Source organism: Xyrauchen texanus, unplaced genomic scaffold, assembly GCF_025860055.1.
Source record: "Xyrauchen texanus isolate HMW12.3.18 unplaced genomic scaffold, RBS_HiC_50CHRs HiC_scaffold_313, whole genome shotgun sequence".
Classification (NCBI taxonomy): domain Eukaryota; kingdom Metazoa; phylum Chordata; class Actinopteri; order Cypriniformes; family Catostomidae; genus Xyrauchen; species Xyrauchen texanus.
The window spans coordinates 12,501-33,671 of NW_026266281.1; the positions used below are offsets into that span (position 1 = coordinate 12,501).

The window sequence follows — 21,171 nt, forward strand, 5'->3', positions numbered from 1 at the left end:
ACTTAAAACACAACAATCACTAAACCAGTGTGTGTGTGTGTGAGTTTGTGTGTGTGTGTGTGACAGAGAGTGTGTGTGTTCGCATGTGTGTGTGTGTGTGTGTGTAGACCTACATTTGCGTGGTCCTGCTGTAATCCTGAACTCTCCTCCATGATCCACACTATAAAAACACAAACACACACAAATGATGACATCACATTCAGCTCACCTGAAACTTACTTCAAAGTGATTTTATCTGTAATAACACACAGAGAATGTCTCTCTCTCTCTCTCTCTCTCTCTCTCTCTCTTTATTAATTTATATTTATTAGCTTTATTGGCATGTAAAAGTTTGATGGTTTTATAGCCTCATTTTTTATCAACTAGTTGAAACTTTCAGAAAAGAATCTAATAAAGACACACAGGACTGTTATTTAGTTTTCCTGGAACTGAATGTGTTAACACTAACAACAAAACAAATATGTGATTAATCGTGATTCAATATTTCAATCCACTGACAGTCTTACAACACATGAGGGGTGTGAGGGGTCCAGGAACTGAGTTTGACACCCCTGCAATACACACACACAACATCCCACCAACAATAAACTCAAGTGCTTTCACACTGCACTTAACCCTGGGTTATTGTCTTTTAACCCCGCTTTTAACCTCCAGTAAAGTAACGTTTCACACTTGTAACTCTGAAAGGTGATTAGCAACACTTTTAATTCTGGGTTATGAAACGGCTCCAGATCAGTGTTAGCGCTGCTTTTAAAAGTGCAGCAGTAAGTTTTTATCTGGCTCTTATTCGTCCCAATAGTACCAGTGGTTTTGGACTTTATACTGACACCACAGACTGATCACTGCCCGACCCCCTGTGAAAAATCCTGCACCGCCCCTGTTAACTGCTGCTGCGCCACACAAAAATGTCTGTAAGATGGACTGCTGCGACTCGTAATCTCTCTGGCGGCTGATGAGACCGTTGTGTGCTCGCTCTTGGTGCTTGATGTCACACCGTTTATCTGTGATCATTATTGATATTATTAGTGGTAGTAACTGATCAACTGCAAGACAGTTTGTTATGTGCGGTCAACATGGCAGCATCCATGAGGGGCGACCCGCTCAATGTACAATTAAACAGCTTTTATTGAGGTCAGTATCTGACTGGAGTCATCATCTAATGTGAGTGTACATCATTTTAAACATATTTGTGTGCTATTGTGTTTATTTGTAACACTTTTTAAATGAGCTTAATACAGTGACAGAGCACAACACAAGCAAATGTGCTACAGTATCACTGTTCATTTCCTGTATGCTAATGCACTTTATAAACCCTATTTAGTACTTTACAAATAAAACATATTATTAGTATTAAACATATTGTAGTCTTGCTGTTGTGCTGCACTTAAGCAAATAATAAATCATATAAAATGAAAATAAGCTCATCGTAACATTTCATATAAACACAATCCGTTTGCATCTAAATATATTATCCTCCACAGATTTCATGGGACGATGCAACAAACTTTCCAAACAGAATAACTGAGAACCATTAATGGTGCCAAACCCAAAATGTCCAAAATACTCTCACACTGCAGATTTCAGCAGTGAAATAAATGTACTATAAGATACTGTCCAAAGCATTAACCAACAGATTCAAACTTTACATATCTAAATTAATTCACGCTGACCAGTCATATTGTATTCCTAAACGCACAATATTTGATCATTTGTTTTGAATACATGATCTGATTTCTTTTGCCAGAGACAATAATCTTAATGTAGGATTTTTATATTTGGACCAAGAAAAAGCTTTTGATGGTGTAAATAAATGTTCAGGGTCCGACATGTCTTTGTGGTGAGATGAGCCCGTGCCGTGCCTTTAAATGAAGTGTCCATTCAATGTAAAATGAGGAAATCACAATTTATCAAATGTATCTGATGATGTCATCATTAAACTGATTTGGATTTTATAAAAGTTCAGATTTTATAATTAAACAGATTTTATATTCATGCAATACTGTGAATAAGAATGTCTATGGTGTGAAAATCATCTATTATTAAACTGGGGTATATCGTGAAACTGTTAAACCGTTACATCCCTACTGGAGATGCTGCAACTATTACAGAAACCATCTTCAACATCATTACAGCAGAGAAATGCAGACCTGCAGACACTCTTGCATCATTTACCAGTGATGCTGCTTCTGTTATGATCGGTAAGATTTGAACATTTCACTTTTATTTGAACAGCAGTTTTGATATAGAATTGATTTTTACTGTCAAGGCAAGAAAACTGAAGAAAGAGACTAAAAGACCTTTTCCCTGAATCACTGTCACTGTCCACTGTGTTCCCCATCCAATAAAAGGGAAAGTCTTACCCAACCAAATATTGCAAAACCATTTCAACAATATTTTGGTTATATCAAGCAAGCAGCACCTTTTTTTTGCCAATGTGTGAACGGCTTGTAACACAACTTATAAAATGAGCCCTTCCCAGACTTCCCAGTTTGCCTATTAAAGCCTGTAGACTGATTTTCATGTGAATGGAGCGGGTTGCTTTTGCCACGAAAATCTAAAATATGTGATGTTTGTGCGCTCCCGAGAGCCTCAGTGCTTCTCTTCCACTATTCAACAGTGACAACAAACTGCAACACTAGATAACATTATCTTAGAGATGAATCCAGCAAACGTGCCAGCACAACACCGACTCCAACACAAACTCTGAGTAAGCCAAAAAAACATTTATCTAATGAATCCCGTCTGGCTAAGCGGGAATGTGATCGTGGTCGAGTGAAAACTAGAATGAACATCGGCAGGGCATTTGATTACTGGATGGACCTTCGTTTGGTTTTGGGGATCAGAACAGACCCTGAATTGGTGTTTTTCTTATTGGACAGGTAATCTTACATAACTGCAAAGCATGTGACATATTGTGCCATAAGGATTGATCGGTGTCATTTTAGCTAAACTACAATAACACATGAAATGAATGCTAGACAATGTTCAACATAATGCAAAAAGACACATTCATTAGTGTAACGTAACTTGGTTATACAGAACATATGTATCATCTATTATTATAAAACAATAGTGCATCCATATATCAAAATGACAGTTGTGATGAATCACATCAATACTGAATTGTGTCAACATATTTATAATGTACAGTCTATTTTATAAACAGCTACTGTCATCATCCACCACATTTAGCTAACAGCTATTGATAAAGCTGACTAGCTAGCTAACACCGACATCGGCTATCATATAAATGCAGTCAATGTATCATGCAAAGAAAAGTGATTATTCAAACTACAGTCTCACATAGTCAGACCGATATCCACACTTTGTTTTAGCCCTGTTCCAGCAATGGAGAGTCAAATATAATAAACAGTCTCAAAGTTTGTAAAACAATCATAACTGTGTCATTTTAATTATGCTACCTCATCTGTCAGCATGATGAGCGTGAATCACATTCAGTCTCTTAGAGAGGGGTATAATCCCATGTTTAGGGTTTACACCCCCCATAAAAAAAGTTCAAAATTTTGTGTCTTACATGACACTAATCTAGGAACTGAGTCTCATATTTTGTTGACATGCAGACCAATGAAAGTGTACAGAATACACTGCAAATATAATTGAAATTATGTTTAAATATGTACAAAATGCTTCAAAAAACACCTTCATGCAGCAATATCAGACACTCAAGTGTTTTTTCTAAATCAAAACCATGAATAATTTAGTTTTTCCCTTTTCATGAGTAGGTTCTGAATTCCCTTGAATGCCCCCCAGAGTGAGTTATGTCCACACACAAAATATCAAAAGAATGCAAAATCTGTTATAATGAGGTCATGTGACACTTCACAGTGTAGATGAGTAATATACTGAATTCTTGATTTGTCATATTAAAACATTTATAGATAAAAATATATTTAAAAATACTGTATATACTAAGCATATAAACAAATGGGTTTTGTCTACTGTACTGTATTTGTTTTACTTCCTCTTTTATACATAGCTATAAAAAAGTCAGAAATCATCAATACGGTCTGTGTGTACACTGTGTGTGTGTGTGTGTGTGTGTGTGTGTGTGTGTGTGTGTGTGTGTGTGTGTGTGTTGGTGGTTTTATTAGGTTATACACTAGTAGTTACGAAGGTATTATGCTATAAATGTGGTTTATGAGGACATCTCTAGTGTCCTTGTAATTCAAACGTACATAATATATTATTTTTTTTAAATGTAAATATCCCAAATGTTTCTGTGAGGGTTAGCTTTAGGGGATAGAATATATATTATAAAAATCATTGTGTCTATGGAGAGTCCACATAATGATAGGAGTAACAATGTTTGTGACTGTGTGTGTTTACAGGTTTAATATATGTACATCTCTGATGTCTGTTTTAGATCTTTTCATCTGGAAAGCAACATCAACTAAACATCTTAAATATCAGATTTACAACATTCTAGATCATAAATGTCTCAAAGACATCTGCTGAATGTCTTATTGACATTCAAGACAATATTTGTGATTTTATAGACATATTGCAGATGAGCAAACAATGTAAAATAGATGTTGTTAAGATGTAAACACACATCAAATAGACGTCTGGTTGATGTACGTGTGCTATCAGGGATAGTTTGTACAGTATAAACATAATTATGTCTATGGAGAGTCCTCATTATGATAGGAGTACCAACATATGTGTGTGTGTGTGTGTGTGTGTGTGTGTGTGTGTGTGTGTGTGTGTGTGTGTGTGTGTGTGTGTGTGTGTGTGACAAACACATTGTCACCTAATGTAAACAAAGATGGCTGGACTGGAATGATTGCATTTCCCTGTTGTGTTGACTGCATATAGGTGAGCTGTTGTCCGTTATTGTGATGTTTTGCGACAATTTGGCTGTCTGTTTAAATGAGCGTACTGTGTGCTTGAAAAGACTATTGAGTTGCTGTTTGAGTTACTTGTGATTGACAACAGAACGATCACCTAATGTAAACAGACATGGCTACGAGGATCAGTGATCCCAATTTTGTGTTGACTGTTTGTATACGAGCTGTAAACATTTATAGTAGTAATTTTGTGACCATATGGATGTCTATGTCATAATATAATCCTACCATTTGCTTGAAAAGACTGTATGAGCTTCAGTTTGTGTGAATATGAATTACAGGCACTTGGGCATTGCAGTTTAGGGTTGGCATGAAAACCGATTTGAATCTGACATCACTGAATTCTGCAGAAACACAAATGTGTGACGCTACTCTAAGGGTGCCAGTCATAAACCATCACAAATATGCAAAAGTAAGTGTGAAAGGGTTAAGTGACAGATGCTTACAGATTGTTCTTTTGAATTGTTTTCCTAAAATGAGTAAAAATTATATTCTATATAAAATGTAATGATTACAAAAATGTCCTCATTCTAATGAAACATTAAAAATATATGTCTTCTGTGTGTATTTGTTAAGGATTTCCATTTTTTAAAAGGAATAAATACAGGTGCTATTTCAGTGAATTAACTGACCATTCAATAAATTCAAGACCAATTAGGGCCTGGGTTTAAGGGGTTAATATGGGTATAAACAGGGTTTTACAGCTCAACATACTTAAGTTTGTCCAGTGTGCAGTTTGGATCGTTGAGTCTTTCAGAGAGCAGCTTGACTCCTGATTCTCCTGGGTGATTGTAGCTCAGATCCAGCTCTTTCAGGCATGAGAGATTTGATCTCAGAGCTGATGCCACAGAACAACAGCCTTCCTCTGTCAACATACAGCCAGATAATCTACAAATACACATACATAACAGTCAGATAATCTAAAAACATGCATATAACCAGTCAAATAACCTACAAACACACATCAACAGTCAGATAACCAACAAAAGCTAGCCACTGAAGCTAAGCAAGGCCGAGCCTGGTCAGTACCTGGATGGGCGACCTCCTGGGGAAGATTAAGTTTGTGATTGGAAGAGATATTAGGGAGGCCAACAGGGGGTGCTCACCCTATGGTCTGTGTGGGTCTTAATGCCCCAGTATAGTGAAGGGGACATTATACTGTAAAAAGACACTGTCCTTTGGATGAGATGTTAAAAACAGATCCTCACTCTCTGTGGTTATTAAAAACATCCTAAAGCACTTCTCAGTAAAGAGTAGGGGTATAACCCTAGTGTCCTGGCTAAATTCCCCCATTGGCCCTTCTCAATCATGGCCTCCTAATAATCCCCAGCCACTAATTGGCTCTATAACTCTCTCCTCTCCACCAATAGCCGGTGTGGGGTGAGCATCATCCATGTGGATGCTGCACACTAGTGGTGGTTGAGTAGAGTACCCTGTTCACAGTGTAAAGCGCTTTGATTATAGTGTCAGAAAAGCACTATATAAATTAGTTCATTCAACAGTCAGATAATCTAAAAACAAACACATCAACAGTAAGAAAATCCACAAACACACACATAAAAAGTCAGATAAACTATATTTACATTTAGTCATTAAGCAGACCCTTTTATCCAAAGTGACTTACAAATGAGGAACATAAACACTTTGTCATATAAAGTAAACTGTACCTGTAGGATCACACTGCCAAGTTCTAAGTGTTGCTATAATAGTACAGAAACTAGCACAGAAGAAAGAGACAGATAAGGATTTTTAAAGATTTCTTAAATAGTAAGTGCCATTATTTAGGACAGGTTACGTGCTCACAGAATAGATATGTTTTCAGCTTTTTCTTGAATGTTGAAATGGTTTAAGCAGAACGGCAGGTGGTTGAAAGCTCATTCCACCACCGGGGGACAGAGAAAGCGAATGAATGTGAAGTGCCTCGTTGTGATGGGACCACCAGGTGTAAGAGGGCGCTGTTCCACTGGTTGTCCTGAAGACCAAATTCAAAGCTTTGAATTTGATGCATAGCCAGTGGAGTAAGACTAAGAGGGTATGATGTGAGCCCTCTTTAGTGGGTTGAAAAATTAAGTTTGCGACTGGAAAATCCATTCCTTTAAAATTATTCAGTTGATAAATAGTTCTCTAGGAGACAGCATAAGCGAATTATTGACAGCTTTCCCATATCATAAGTCTGCTATGCTATTACATATTGATAATGAAAACAACGTTGTGTATTCGTTTACAGTAGCAGTTCAAATGTTAATGTAGTGCTAGTCATTTGTCCTGCATTAGTTATTGATTAGTTTTGCATGAATTATGAAACTTTTTCAGTAGTTCTCTGGGATAGTGTTGTCAAAAATACCGCTACCCCGGTACCAAGTCGGTACTCAATCAAAAAATTATTTACTGATACCAGAATTTCTGAAGGTACCGGGGTACCGAGTCTACCCGGTACCCATGCAGAGTCTCGGAGTCTCAACTGAATCATGTCGAAATGAAAAGTGGAAAAAGCCAGGTAATTTGAGGCTGACGAAAAGGGAAACATCAAACTTAACAAAGCACATGAAAGACAGACACCGGATTTATTCAAGCAAATAAAGCAGGTGAGTTTAAACTTTCACAGTTTATTTTAAGTATTTCCCAAAGTATTAGGGAATCATTAAAAAAAGTACATTCAGAAGCATGTACCGTTGTGGAATAAGTGGAGGCAGAGCTCTTTAAAGGAAACATCCTGGCATTAAATCTTAAATGCAGTCAAATGTAATGCGTTATTGCTTTATTAAAGTTCAAATAATACAGAAGCAGATCATGTTAATAACTATAAACTCAGAAACTGGCATTTCTCTGTGTGGTCGGTGCCTCTTCAATGAGTTGTGCGAATGTCCCGATCTAAGGGGAGAAATTGAAACTGCTCCCGGCTGAGAGAGACTCTGCCTCGGGAAACTCATCCCTCGCGCGCACACACACTTAATGCAGTTAGATTAGAACGCGATTGCTCGCAAATTTAATCATAATATGATATATGTCCATTTGCATTTCTTATCATGAAGAAAAATGGCAAAATGCAGCTTTATTAATTAAGAGAGCACTTTGCACATTAGTATGCTGTACATTAGTATGCTGTATGCTTGTTTATTTAGGTTTTGTTTTTTAGTACTTGGTAAAAAACTAATAAAAAATGGCAAAAGTTGAAGCAAATCTTATATAAGTGTTCAAAACTACTTTAAGGATACATTGTTCAGTTTTGTTATCATTAAAAACTAATATATTTAAATTAAAGTGTTGCTCAATCGCATATTTTTGTTCTTAGTTCTGCTGCTAATGTTTTGTAGACTTTTTATTAAAAGAGTGTTGTTCAGAAACCTGTTTTTGTGTTTTGCTTTGGTACCGAAAAGCATCCACAAGTACACAGTAGTGGGCGACCGAAACATCGCCAAGGCCGATAAATCGGATGATATTCTGACATATTTAATGATCGGCGTTGGCCAATAAATTTCCCCATTTGGCAACGAAAATCACCTGCCTGCACGTGAAGCATATGAGACATGTAAATGACTAGTCACGGTTTGTTTTGTTGTTACATGCCATCGTGTAACTACAACAATACTCCGGTGTGCAACATAGTGTCATTTAAACGGTCCACATAACAGAGCCGCGGCAGACGCGTTTGAGTTCATGTTAAAGTGCTCGCCTGTTTCACTCTCCCTCTCTCTCCTCAACAGTTTCCTGTAACTTTGAGCTGTCTTGTCTAGCGACAAAAGGCAAATATCAATCAAACTATTATCATTTCTGCAAATATGCGCATATCCAAATAAACCAACTTTACACAACTTGAGCAGATCAAGCATCCTGATGAACACTCATATATCTTCCTCTGAAGCACGTATTCTAACAGTCCTCAACAGTTCCCTGTAACTTTTCTTATGATAAAAGGCAAATATCAATAAAACTTCTATTATATACTGTCTGCAAATATGCGCATATCTCATTTAAACAGATGTCATTCACGAACCTCAAGAAAATCCAGTGTTTTATTCCCATTGATCACTCATCTAATATCTTCCTCTGAAGCGCGTATTCCATCAGCCAGAATCAAAAACTTCAGTGTCAGGATCAAAAGTTCCTCTCATTCACAAATCATGAAGTAGTCGATACAGGCTGTTTAAACTGTCAGAAGATGGATCTGCATGAGCATGTGCGTTCAAATTTAAGGCTGCATCCGAAACCAGGAAAATGCTACCTCCGGAGGCTGTATACTTGGGAACGATAAAAATAAGGTGCTTTTCAAACTGTTTGGAGATCAGTTTCCTAAAGCATTCAATTCAATCAAAAAAGCGGTCAGTTAAGCCATGAACTGATTAGGTTGCAAGTGAGCTGCCTACATTTTCGGATGCAGTCCAAGATAAAAGTGCTTCACGTGTGCTTTAAGTATATTTTTTATTCACTATGCACTATTTGTACAATTGGTTTGATTCTGTATTTTTGAGTAAATATGATTGCTAATGTGGACATGCCATTCATGGTTGCTGGACTATTGTATGTACTGTTTTTCCTACTTCCTAATATATTAACCATTTCGTCACTTTCATCAATAAATTACTAAAATGTGATGACCAAACAGAAATTGAAGAAACTGATATCTACCATTTAAAATATTAAATACAATATTATCTTTTTGTTTTGTGTGAAATTGAATAAATATAGTGTTAAATAAGAGTTTCTTCTTATTATTTTTAGCAATTTTATGTTTGTTACTATAATAAATTGTGTGATATGTCGGACTTGTATCAGTCTATTGGCCACCTTGCTCTCTGGATATCGATATCGGCCATTAAAACCCCATATCGGTCAACCACTGGTACACAGTAACCACAGCTATGAACTGCAATATATTCATATTGTATATTCCAATGTACTAATGAATCTGCAAACACAAACCTCAGTATTTCCAGTTTACAGTGAGGACTATTCAGTGCATCAGAGAGCAGCTTCACTCCTGAATCCTGCAGATCATTGTTACTCAGGTCCAGCTCTCTCAGACTTGAGGAGTTTGAGCTGAGAACTGAGGCCAGTGCTGAACAACTTTTCTCTGTCAGATTGCAGCCCATCAAACTGAGAGAAATGACAAGATAACAGTGTGTTAATCTATAAGATTTAGTGAAGTCTTCTCAGCACAGCTGTTGGGTACAAAGAAAAATATATGGCCACTATGTTTGATTGCTCATAGTCATTTGCAAATTTTTTGAAGCTCTTCTACCATCAAGACCCAGTCTGGACTGCCCAACTTGTATTGTTCTGAGTTCTGTCTGTTTTGGTCCATGTGTGCATTTGTTTTGAGCACATGTCTTTGTTTGTGTCAGCCATGTGCTCTCCTTACTCCGCCTCCTCATTCCCCTTGCCTCACCTCCTCATCTGATCCTTGTTGTGTTGATTGTCATCACCTGTCCCTCAGGTGCTCTCCCTCTACATACTGTGCCTTCTACCTTCTTGTGTCTGTTAGATCATTTTGTGAGTTTGGTTAGTCAGTCATTCCTAGTCTGTTTCTTCAGTTCGGTGTCTTGTTTATTTTCTTAGTTTCAAATTGGTTCTATTAACTTTACTGTATGGGTTTTTGGTTTGTATTTTGTTTTAGTTTTTTCATAAAAGCTCTTTGTTTAGCATACCTGCACTTGGGTTCCTGCAAAATATCCTGATGTCTAAGAATTTTTGTCTCGAAAACATATTTGAACTTCCCCAAAACAACTCTAATTTATGATGGAAGTGAAGTTAGGTCTATTAAGCAGTTTAGTAAAGTTATATATTAACAGCATAATACTTAAACTGTTTATCACACAGTTATAGCCTGTGTTCATTGTTATGTTAACATTTTAATTTGTGCAAATCCTGACTAATCCTGTCTAACAATTCATTGTAATAAAAGAAAATGAAACCTACATGATTTATACATAATCCTCTGAAATCAATCTCCGAAAAAATATTTTTCTCAGGTGCAAAAATCACGAAATAATTCTACAAAGTGACATCAGCCTGCAACACGCTCCAAGTAATCAATGGTTTAGGTTGTTCCAGTTAAACCCATTGCATGTCTTCCGAAAGGTATTGGACACTCGCACAACGTAAGCAGTGACATACATCCAAGTCCATGTGACAGAGTGAAGTATGCAAGGGGATACAATTTTTAAATGGATGGTAGGCCTGAGCAGTGCACTCCTGAGGCAGGAATTAGGCAAATGTGCCTCATAGTGATATAGCTATTTCACAGAATTAATGGCTGGACTGCAAACCATGTCTTTCACGCAGTTCAGTGTTTTCTGTGGGAGAAAGTAACTCCCTTTGGCGTTGAATTTGTGCTTTGTAACTTTGCAGACCTTTTACATGCACAAACAGCTATATTACACACTAATGGAAAGTTAATGTCCAAATAAGTATAATAGGGCCTCTTAAAGCCTAATCCAGACACTAATTAGATAATTTACTGTTTAAACAATGTAAACAAAATATGTCACTGTGACATCATCATACGTCTTACGCATCATACGCATCAAACAAAAAAAAAGTACATTGTTTAGCTGTTTTAAATGGCAGCAAACGTAGGTTCTTCTCTTTCACAATGTGGCCCCGTTATTCAGACCACCTTGTAAAACACTTGGCATTAAGCTGAGAAGTCAATTTAATCTATCAATCTTTTAAAGAGAAAATAAGGCTTTGACATCATGTATTTATACTTACGCTCATCCTATAATGACATGAGAGATTTCAGAAGACATGACACCATTTCTGGTAAGTGAACACAGTGATCAATGATACTCTCTGGTTTTTATGGTGCATTTAGAGAATTTTTAGGAAGAGAATGTTTCAGTGAACTGGAATGATTTTGCGACTGGGACAGTCGTAAAAATGGCTGACTCCCTGACCAGTGCCCTGCTTAGTGAACTAGAGAGCTGATTGAGATGTACCCAATAACATTCATTAGGTGTGTGCAACTTCAACTGCAGCTTGCCTTACTGATCTGAGAGATTTACCAGTTGTAGTAGCGGAGGAGTTGAAAATGGAGCCATCAAGCCGGACACATTCTGTTTCACGACATGTGCTGAACCCACATTAGTCACAGAAGATCCCACAATGATTGCTTTGTTTATTACAGATGAAGTGCAAATCAGAACTCAGGATTTAAATTTACATATAAAAACCGAAAACATTACTGATTTGAAATGAGTTCTTCTAAATACAGCGCCTGCTGTGTGTACAAGAGAAAGTCCAATAAATGTCTAATTATTTTGATACCAATAAAGGAGTCCATATTTTTTGTAATTTTGAATTGTTTTTATGAATAAACATGATATTACTATGATAAACATATTATAATATGAGATAAATAATGTGCTGTTATAAAAACATGAATTAGCAAGAATTTATTGGAACTGGAGATTTCATAATTAACACCTTGGTAATGGCATACCATCATACTACTCTTATTTCTTTCTCAGAAGGACATAGCTGAAGTAGTAAAAGTAGTATGTGTCATTTGATATTCATACGCATCCCATGAAACACACGCTACCGTAGTCATCTGTGATTCTGGCCAATCATGAATAAGTTGTGTCATCATCAGAGCTCTTGCACCCACTCTGGAGAAGCTGCATTGGCTGTGCCAGCCGACTGCTCTTGAATCGCACACAAGGTTCTTTAATGGCATACATCACGGTGACGCGGCACTGACGTCATCTTAAGTCACACAACATTTCTAACCGACATGCACTGCTTCAAGTCAAACTCTGATTGGATCTGATCACACAGTGCTGCATGAAGTCAAACGTCTATTGATTGAGGGCAGTGGTGGCAAAGTGGTTGAGGCTCAGGGTTACTGACCAGAAGGTTGGGGGTTCAAGCCCCAGCACCACCAAGATGCCACTGTTGGGCCCTTGAGCAAGGCCCTTAACCCTATCTGCTCCAGGGCGCCGTATCATGGCTGACCCTGCACTCTGACCCCTGCTTAGCTGGGATATGTGAAAACTAATAAATTTCACTGTATATATGCAAAAAAACTGTGTGGAAATGTGTGACCAAAATAAAGGATTCTATTCTATTACACTTAGATTAAAACATTACTTACAGTATGATAACACAATATTTACCACCAAATTCTCTTTTCCTCCGTGTACAATCTTCTAATTTAACAATAATGTCACCTCAGTAAATCAGTCAACAAAGATAAACACTTGACATAAAAGCCGTCTAAACTAATAATTCATTACCAATCTAAATAAATGTTGATCGCTATATTATTCACATCTTAATGCAATTTTATATATTACAGTATAACATCATATAATATAGTTTTTATTAAAATCAATTAAAGGATTATCAAAACAGAAACAGAAAACCTGTGTAAAATAAACATTGCAGGAATAAAGGAAGCTACAATATGACAAATAAATTACTAAAATATAAAACAATCAAACCCTTAAAATAATAGTAATAATTATTCAGTATTATAATAATAAACTTGACTGAGTCCCCAATAATAATTCAGTATTGTATCATATTTAACTGGGTTTTTGCACATCATGTTCATTAAAGAAATGTTTTAGTAAAAATATATGCAGGTAAATTATGATTTATTTATGAGGCTGATGTGTATTATTGTATGTGGAAGCATAAATAAAATGATGTATCGTTTTGTATTTATTTAGTGGAAAACTGTAGAAAACATGCTTTTGTTATTTTAAATATAGATTATTAACTTTGCATTAAACATTTTGAATCTATTTGGCTACAATGTCTGTTTAAAATGAAGGTAAAACTATAAAAAGTAACACATGAAACCAAACAAACATCAAAATAGTATAAAGGGTTGATTTTATTCTAACATATTACATTAAAATCTAACCTCTGCTATTTAATTACAATAAAGTGAGATTAAAACACTAAATTACTCACTCTGCTTTTCTGGATGCTTTGATCACTGGCAGCAGCCTCAGAAGACATTCATGTGATGGATCATATTTCCTCAGATTAAACTGATCCAGCTCCTCTTCTGAGTTCAGCAACACAAACACCAGAGCTGACCACTGAGCAGGAGAGAGACTGACTCCAGAGAGACGATTGATATCTCTTCTGTTCACGTATGTTTGTACTTCCTGCACTAGAGAATGATCATCGAGTTCATTCAGACAGTGGAACAGATTGATGGATTTCTCTGGAGAGGGATTCTCCCTGATCTTCATCTTAATGTACTCAACTATTTCCTGTTTGCTGTCAGAGCTGCTTCCTGTCTGTGTCAGTAGGTCTCGTAAGATTGTCTGATTGGACTTCAGTGAGAGACCCAGAAGGAATCGAATGAAAAGGTCCAGGTGTCCGTTCTCACTCTGTAAGGCCTTGTCCACTTCACTCTTCAGGAGATCACTCATAGATGACCTAAACTTACTGAAGAGACCTAATGATTTCTGTTGATTAAAGGAAAGAAAAGCATGCAGAGCAGCGAGAAACTCCTGAATGCTCAGATGCACAAAGCTGAACACCTTCCCCAGGTGCAGTCCAAACTCCTCTCTGAAGATTTGGGTACAAACTCCTGAGTACACTGATGCTTCTCTGACATCAATGCCACACTCTCTCAGGTCCTCCTCATAGAAGATCAGGTTCCCTTTTTCCAGCTGTTGAAAAGCCAGTTTTCCCAGAGACAGAATCCTCTTTCTAGCCTGCTGAAGATCCACCTCACATTTCCCATCATACTTCTGGCTCTTCAGTTTGCTCTGAAAGATCAGGAAGTGTGTGAACATTTGAGTGAGAGTCTTGGGGATCTCTGCACTCTCTGCTTCACTCAACAGTCTCTGGAGAACAGTGGCTGAAATCCAACAGAAGACTGGTATGTGACACATGATGTACAGGCTTCTTGATGATTTCATGTGTGTGATGATTCTGTTGGCCAGACGCTCATCTTTTATTGTCTTCCTGAAATACTCGTCCTTCTGAGGGTCATTGAAGCCTCGTACATCTGTGAGCTGATCAACACACTCAGGAGGAATCTGATTGGCTGCTGCTGGTCGAGAGGTGATCCAGAGCAGAGCAGAAGGAAGCAGATGCCCTTGATGAGGTTGGTCAGCAGCACATCCACTGAGGCCGATTCTGTCACATCACACAAAATATCATTGTTCTGGAAATCTAGAGGAAGTCGACACTCATCCAGACCATCAAAAATGAAAATGACTTTGTAGTCATCAAGGAATGTTGATCTCATTTCTTTTGTATCTGTGAAAAACTGATGAAGAAGATCCATCAAACTGATATTTTTGTGCTTCATCAGATTGAGCTCTCTGAAAGGAAGTGGAAATATGAAGTGAACATCCTGATTTGCTTTTCCTTCAGTCCAGTCCACAATGAACTTCTGCACAGAGACAGTTTTCCCAATTCCAGCAACTCCTTTAGTCAGCACAGTTCTGATGGCTTTGTCTTGTCCAGGTAAGGCTTTAAAGATGTCATTGCATTTGATTGGTGTTTCCTGTGTCTCTGCTCTCCTGGATGCTGTCTCAATCTGTCTCACCTCATGTTCATTATTGATCTCTGCACTCCCTCCCTCTGTGATGTACAGCTCTGTGTAGATCTCATTCACAAGTGTTGAGCTGCTTTGATTTGACATTCCTTCAGTAATTCTCTGGAATTTCTCTTTTAGTTTTGTTTTGAGTTTTTGTTGATGCACAGAAATCAGTTCTGATGTAAAGAGGAAAAGAAATGGGAATTATAATTGATGTTGATGTTTAATGGTCATTAGACATGAAGTTTATTTTCTTTCACTAATATTGAGTGAATCCAGACACTGTGTGTTTCCTCTGAAGGTGACGTGATGTAATAGTGACGTGAGTGCGAGCTCTTACTGGTTTGAAGTGTGTTAGCGAGGTCTGTCTGCTTCATCTTCTTCAGGACGTGCAGTGTGATCTTCAGAAACCCCTCTCTGACTCTGCTCTGACCTTCATCATCCTCCTCCTCTCTCTCAGAGCATGCTGGGGAATCTGAGATCAGTAGTCTCTTGATACTCTTCAGCTCTTTCTTCATCAGAGAGATGATTTTGTGCTCAAGTTCCTGAAATCAGTGAACATTCAAACAACAAACTTCATTCAGTAACAGAGAGGAACTGAAGGATCAGTGGACAAGAATCACCACTCATTTTATTTGTGCTTTAGTTGTCTTAAATTCATCAGTGTGTGTGTGTGTGTGTGTGTGTGTTATTAAGATGAGGGAATGAAAGCTTCCTAAAGTGTATGAGACAGTGTGAATTTAAAAAAAACAGCCTATAAGGTATAAGTGTGGCTCTCTCTCTCTCACACACACACACACACACACACACCTCAAAAATGGAGCTCAATGGCACTTTCCCAGCAGTTGACTCTGATGCATCCTGTTTGTTTCTGTAGTTGATCAAAGACTCTCCTGAACTGAATTTAATTGGTTGACGCATTGACTCGTCACTCTTCATGGACACACAGCTGGGTTCAGGAGATTCTCCATGAATGACACTAAAACAGCAATTAAACAGAGTTTAGTTCATGTGTTTTTTTAGTAATCTGAAAACATAATTTCAACATCCAGTGCAATAAAACACATTTAATGATGTGTCTTATATATTATATGTCACATGAGAACTTGCAATGTCACTAACATCAACATAAGTTCTCACATAAACACTCGAGCCGCTGTGAACAAACATCTCTCACAGCACTCATGAATGCACAACAGACGTCAAGATTTACAGTGAAAAATTACACATTTATACTTTTATTTTAAGTTTTAAAGTGAGTCACTCTCCACTGCATTGTATTAACAAGAGCACTCACCATATTCATTAAAACATCTGCTTTTGTGTCTTTTGCATGAGGGTGAGTGAATTATGACACAATTTTCATTTTTAATGAACTGAGAAATCCTGAAGCTGCAGTGAGGACGTGTGTTTTATTTGATCATTCAGAACACAAAACACGACATAACGGGACATTACAAGCAGGGGCGGGATTACGATTTCTGATGCCCGAGCAACCGACCAACCCGGGGCCCCATTTAGAAAATAGTTGCTTAGATTAAAATGTTTAAAATTACGTAAAATGTATTTTTAAATAATAATTTTAAATTCATCCTATAAGCCGTTGTAGCCAATACATTCAAAATGCTTAATGAAATAAAATCTAGTTAACTATAATGAATGTATTTAGTATGAAAGCAAAGACAAAATGATCCACAGTTTATTCCTCAGACACTGCTGTTGTGCTGACTATATTAAGAGTTTTGACAGTGTGTTCTCAGGATGGAGACATGTGTGAAAATGATTGTAAAAACTGTAACATTTTAATTATAATTAATGCATCTCTGTCTTGTATCCCCTTTAAAAACTCTCTGATCTTATGTGGATTGTGTTCATAATATACAGTATTTGCTGTCTTTGCATTTAAACTCATGTGAGTCCTCTAAACATCATGTTCAATTGTTCACAGCTGCCATCATCAGCTTTAAAGTATCTAATAATAACTCAAACTGAGCAAGTATTTTATTGGGTGCATTACACAGACTCTTCGAGCATTTTGGGTGTTGCATAACATGCAGGATTTGAACAAATGTTCATTACACAAGTAGATGTACATGACAATAAGATTTACTCATCAGTATTGTTCCAACGGTCACCATTTGTTTTAACAGTCATGATGTGTGAGCGTTACACAGTGATTTTAAACAAATGTACACATCACATGTACTGTATATATGCATGATAGTGGCGTATAATCAGTATTTGACCAATTGACAACATTTGTTTTAACTGTTATTTTTTACACTGGATTCTTTCTAATGATCCCTCAGACTGTGGTGTACACGTTCATACTGTCAGTCAACATGAGAGTCCTCACCTCACATCAGCACAAGGGGCTCCTGAACTGAATCCAGGTGGATCATCCATTGACCGGTCACTCTTCATGGACACACAGCTGGATTCAGGAGATTCTCCATGAATGACACTAAAACACAACAGCAATTAAACACTGTTTTAAAAACTACAAACTCTCACAAACACTCTTTTCCTCTCATCAGTTTCTCAGTTTTACTCTTCCCAATATTACTCTCTTCTTTAAGGGGGTAACATGTTCTTTTCCAGTGTTTGGTCATGTTTAATGCACAGTCCTAGTTCAACATTCAGCAATTTCACTTCTGCTTATTTGATGAAGATATATTTGAGCACATGACATTACACAGCAGATCTGATCTGAATGTCACTAAAGCTGGAAAGACTTTTGTTCTGTTCTCTGTAGTTTATTTCTGTGTCACTAGGTGGTGCATCTGGTTTTACTCAGTTGATGCTGATATCTGCTGATGACAGCTGTCTTAAATCTGTCAATCATCTTTTCAATCATTTATAGAAGTTTGTCTGTAAGTATCAAAGTGTTTATGAGATGTTTATCTTCATCTTATGTTTGATATTGATGACATTATTTAAGGTTAAGTTTGATGTTTAGAAATGTGTGTATTTTTTCCTTCACCTGTACTTGTCTTTATGAGCATATTTATTCATACATTGTTTGATCTTATTGAACATTTATATAGAAAAAAACTCCAGTTTTACCACCATTTGTGAATTTTTCAGACGTTTGTGCCTAAACATACACACAAATGACCTTTGACCTCAATCCTAAGTAATGTACATTTTAGTTTGATGGTTTGTTCTGCATTCATCTGAAGAAAATTCTGTATTTGTGTCTAAAAATGTTCAGAGAAACACTTTTGAGTTTCACCTTCTACATACGACTGACTGTACAGGTTTCTCCAGTTCTGTCTGTGACTGAATCAAACCGGTCTCACTGTCATCTTACTGTAGATCTCACTTTACCCTAAAGCTGTTTTCACATGTTTATACTTGAGATAATCCAGTCTGTTCTCATTTCTCCTCAGTGTTTTTATACCGTAGTGTTGTGCAGCATATCAGAAATATCTATCAGTGTATTTTATTAAAGCATTGAAATCCTCTGACCTCTTGACCTTGCCTGTGTCTGTCTGTCCACTGAGATCCTTTGTGGAGTCCATGACATCATCTGAACAGTCCACTGAACGCCTGTCAACAAACGGGACATCATCTATATTTGTGACGTGTTTATTTGTTCAATACTGACACATATTTGTTTTTATTTGTCCTCTAGAATATTCCATTAGAAATGAATCAATGAGGTTCAATTGCAGACTGTCAGCTTTTATGACATGTTAAACACCAGCATAAAGAGAAAACATCAGAAGACTCAACAGAAGAAAACAAAGCAACGTTTCAAGTCAATAGAAGAAATAACATTTCAGTGCCAAAGAAACTGAACACATACTGACAATTCAGATAAAAGAGCAAAAGTCTCAGTATCTGTTTGTTCTGCTGTGATTAATACTTAGATATCTGTTAGATGTCTTACTGTAGCTGATAGTTTGAAAGGTTTATTATTGTCATCTTGTTTTGGTTTGTTTTTTCAGAGCTAATTAAAGTTAGTTTTGTTTTGATATTCCAGACACATTCAGTGATAAAAGGCAAAAACTCTTAAACGGCTTAGAAAATATTTTCCAAAATAGTTACTGTAAAACATGGAAAGATAATACTCCATCCATCCATCTTCAACCGCTTATCCGAAGTCGGGTCGCGGGGCAGCAGCTCCAGCAGGGGGCCCCAAACGTCCCTATCCCGAGCCACATTAACCAGCTCTAACTGGGGGACCCCGAGGCGTTCCCAGGCCAGTGTGGAGATGTAATCTCTCCACCTGATCCTGGGTCTTCCCGAGGCCTCCTCCCAGCTGGACATGCCTGAAACACCTCCCTAGGGAAGCGCACAGGGGGCATCCTTACCAGATGCCCAAACCACCTCAACTGACTCCTTTCGACGCAAAGGAGCAGCGGCTCTACTCCGAGCTCCTCACGGATGACTGAGCTCCTCACCCTATCTCTAGGGGAGAAGCCCGCCACCCTTCTGAGGAAGCCCATTTCGGCCGCTTTTACTCGCGACCTTGTTCTTTCGGTCATGACCCAGCCTTCATGACCATAGGTGAGGGTAGGAACAAAAATTGACCGGTAGATCGAGAGCTTTGCCTTCCGGCTTGGCTCTCTTTTCGTGACTCAGATAGAGCGAGTGCAATACCGCCCCCGCTGCCCCGATTCTCCGGCCAACCTGCAGCTCCATTGTCCCCTCACTCGTGAACAAGACCCCGAGGTACTTGAACTCCTTCACTTGGGGCAAAGATAATACTATACTTCAAAATTGTTTTCATTATTTTCACACGCTATTATGAGCATTTACCTGCAAAAGCCATCGCAAAGTTATTTACCCCGGGAAGAGGTCCTCCTTTTTTTTTTTTTTTTTTTTTTGAGTGCAACTTTCGTTTTACCCCTAGTGGTAACAGCTATGACAACGACGTTGTGTGAATTACAGTGTTGTGTATGTCACAGGACATTTTACATACTTCTTTCTGAAGCTAGCTTCTGCAAATTAGAAAGTTCCTCTCTGATGATTTTTATCAGCTATAACTACTAATAAATGCCCAAAACTATTATTATCATCACTCTTGATCAATTGACATTTGTAACTATATAATACAAATCTTAGATGAATTGAGTAGACCCTATTTTCTTTTCTCAGCTGTAAAATATACGACTGTTCACTCCGCCATCTTGAGACCCTCCCCATCACTGAATGTGTCTGAAACATCAAAAACAAAACTAACTTAACCTCACTGTTTAACAGCAGTTCAGTACTCACCTGTCAAGAACTGTTGATGTTCCTCTTTACTGACTAGAATATCACCTACAAAATACTTCACAATGAATTTATTGATTGTTTCAGACGATTCAGTGGAACAAAATCTGTTGCAGTTTTTCTGTTTCTCTCCTTATGTAATTTCCTTCTCTTCCCAGAAAACAGGGGACGTCCCCCGGACATTGCGAACTTCCACTTTGGCCAACTTTGTAACATTCAAGTCCAGTTTTCGTCCGGGCCAGAGATCGCGACCGTCCCTCAACTGACCTTTCCATAACAACACTTGCAAAATCCCTTCGCCCATGTGTTCCCTTTATCATCAGACCACCTTGCAACTCAGAGAAAGGAAATATTAAACTAAAATATAAAACCCATTTTGGATTTAACCCTAAGAAATGTGGATATTCCTTAAACATCCCTTAAATGAACTATGATAATGGATTTTATTTTATGCAGAAACCATGTTTTGTTTTGCAGATTGACATTAAGATGGTTTTGTGGTTGCTATGGTTTTACTAATAAAAATAATAGTTACTATGGAACAAAAAATATTTTCGTTAATATTGA

At 37.5% G+C, this 21,171-nt stretch overlaps 1 protein-coding gene across 1 annotated transcript in view; it reads right to left on the reverse strand.

Annotated features, from left to right (window-relative positions):
• The window catches only part of LOC127642040 (NLR family CARD domain-containing protein 3-like), a 23,540-nt gene extending 2,813 nt beyond the window's left edge, over nucleotides 1–20,727 (reverse strand). The window contains 10 exon segments of the mRNA XM_052124776.1: nucleotides 114–160; nucleotides 5,583–5,756; nucleotides 9,789–9,962; nucleotides 13,791–14,931; nucleotides 14,934–15,557; nucleotides 15,722–15,926; nucleotides 16,192–16,360; nucleotides 17,738–17,845; nucleotides 18,853–18,933; nucleotides 20,608–20,727. Coding sequence (XP_051980736.1) covers nucleotides 114–160; nucleotides 5,583–5,756; nucleotides 9,789–9,962; nucleotides 13,791–14,931; nucleotides 14,934–15,557; nucleotides 15,722–15,926; nucleotides 16,192–16,360; nucleotides 17,738–17,845; nucleotides 18,853–18,905 — 2,695 coding nt within the window. The 5' untranslated portion in view covers nucleotides 18,906–18,933; nucleotides 20,608–20,727.
• Nucleotides 20,728–21,171: the final 444 nt, after the last annotated feature.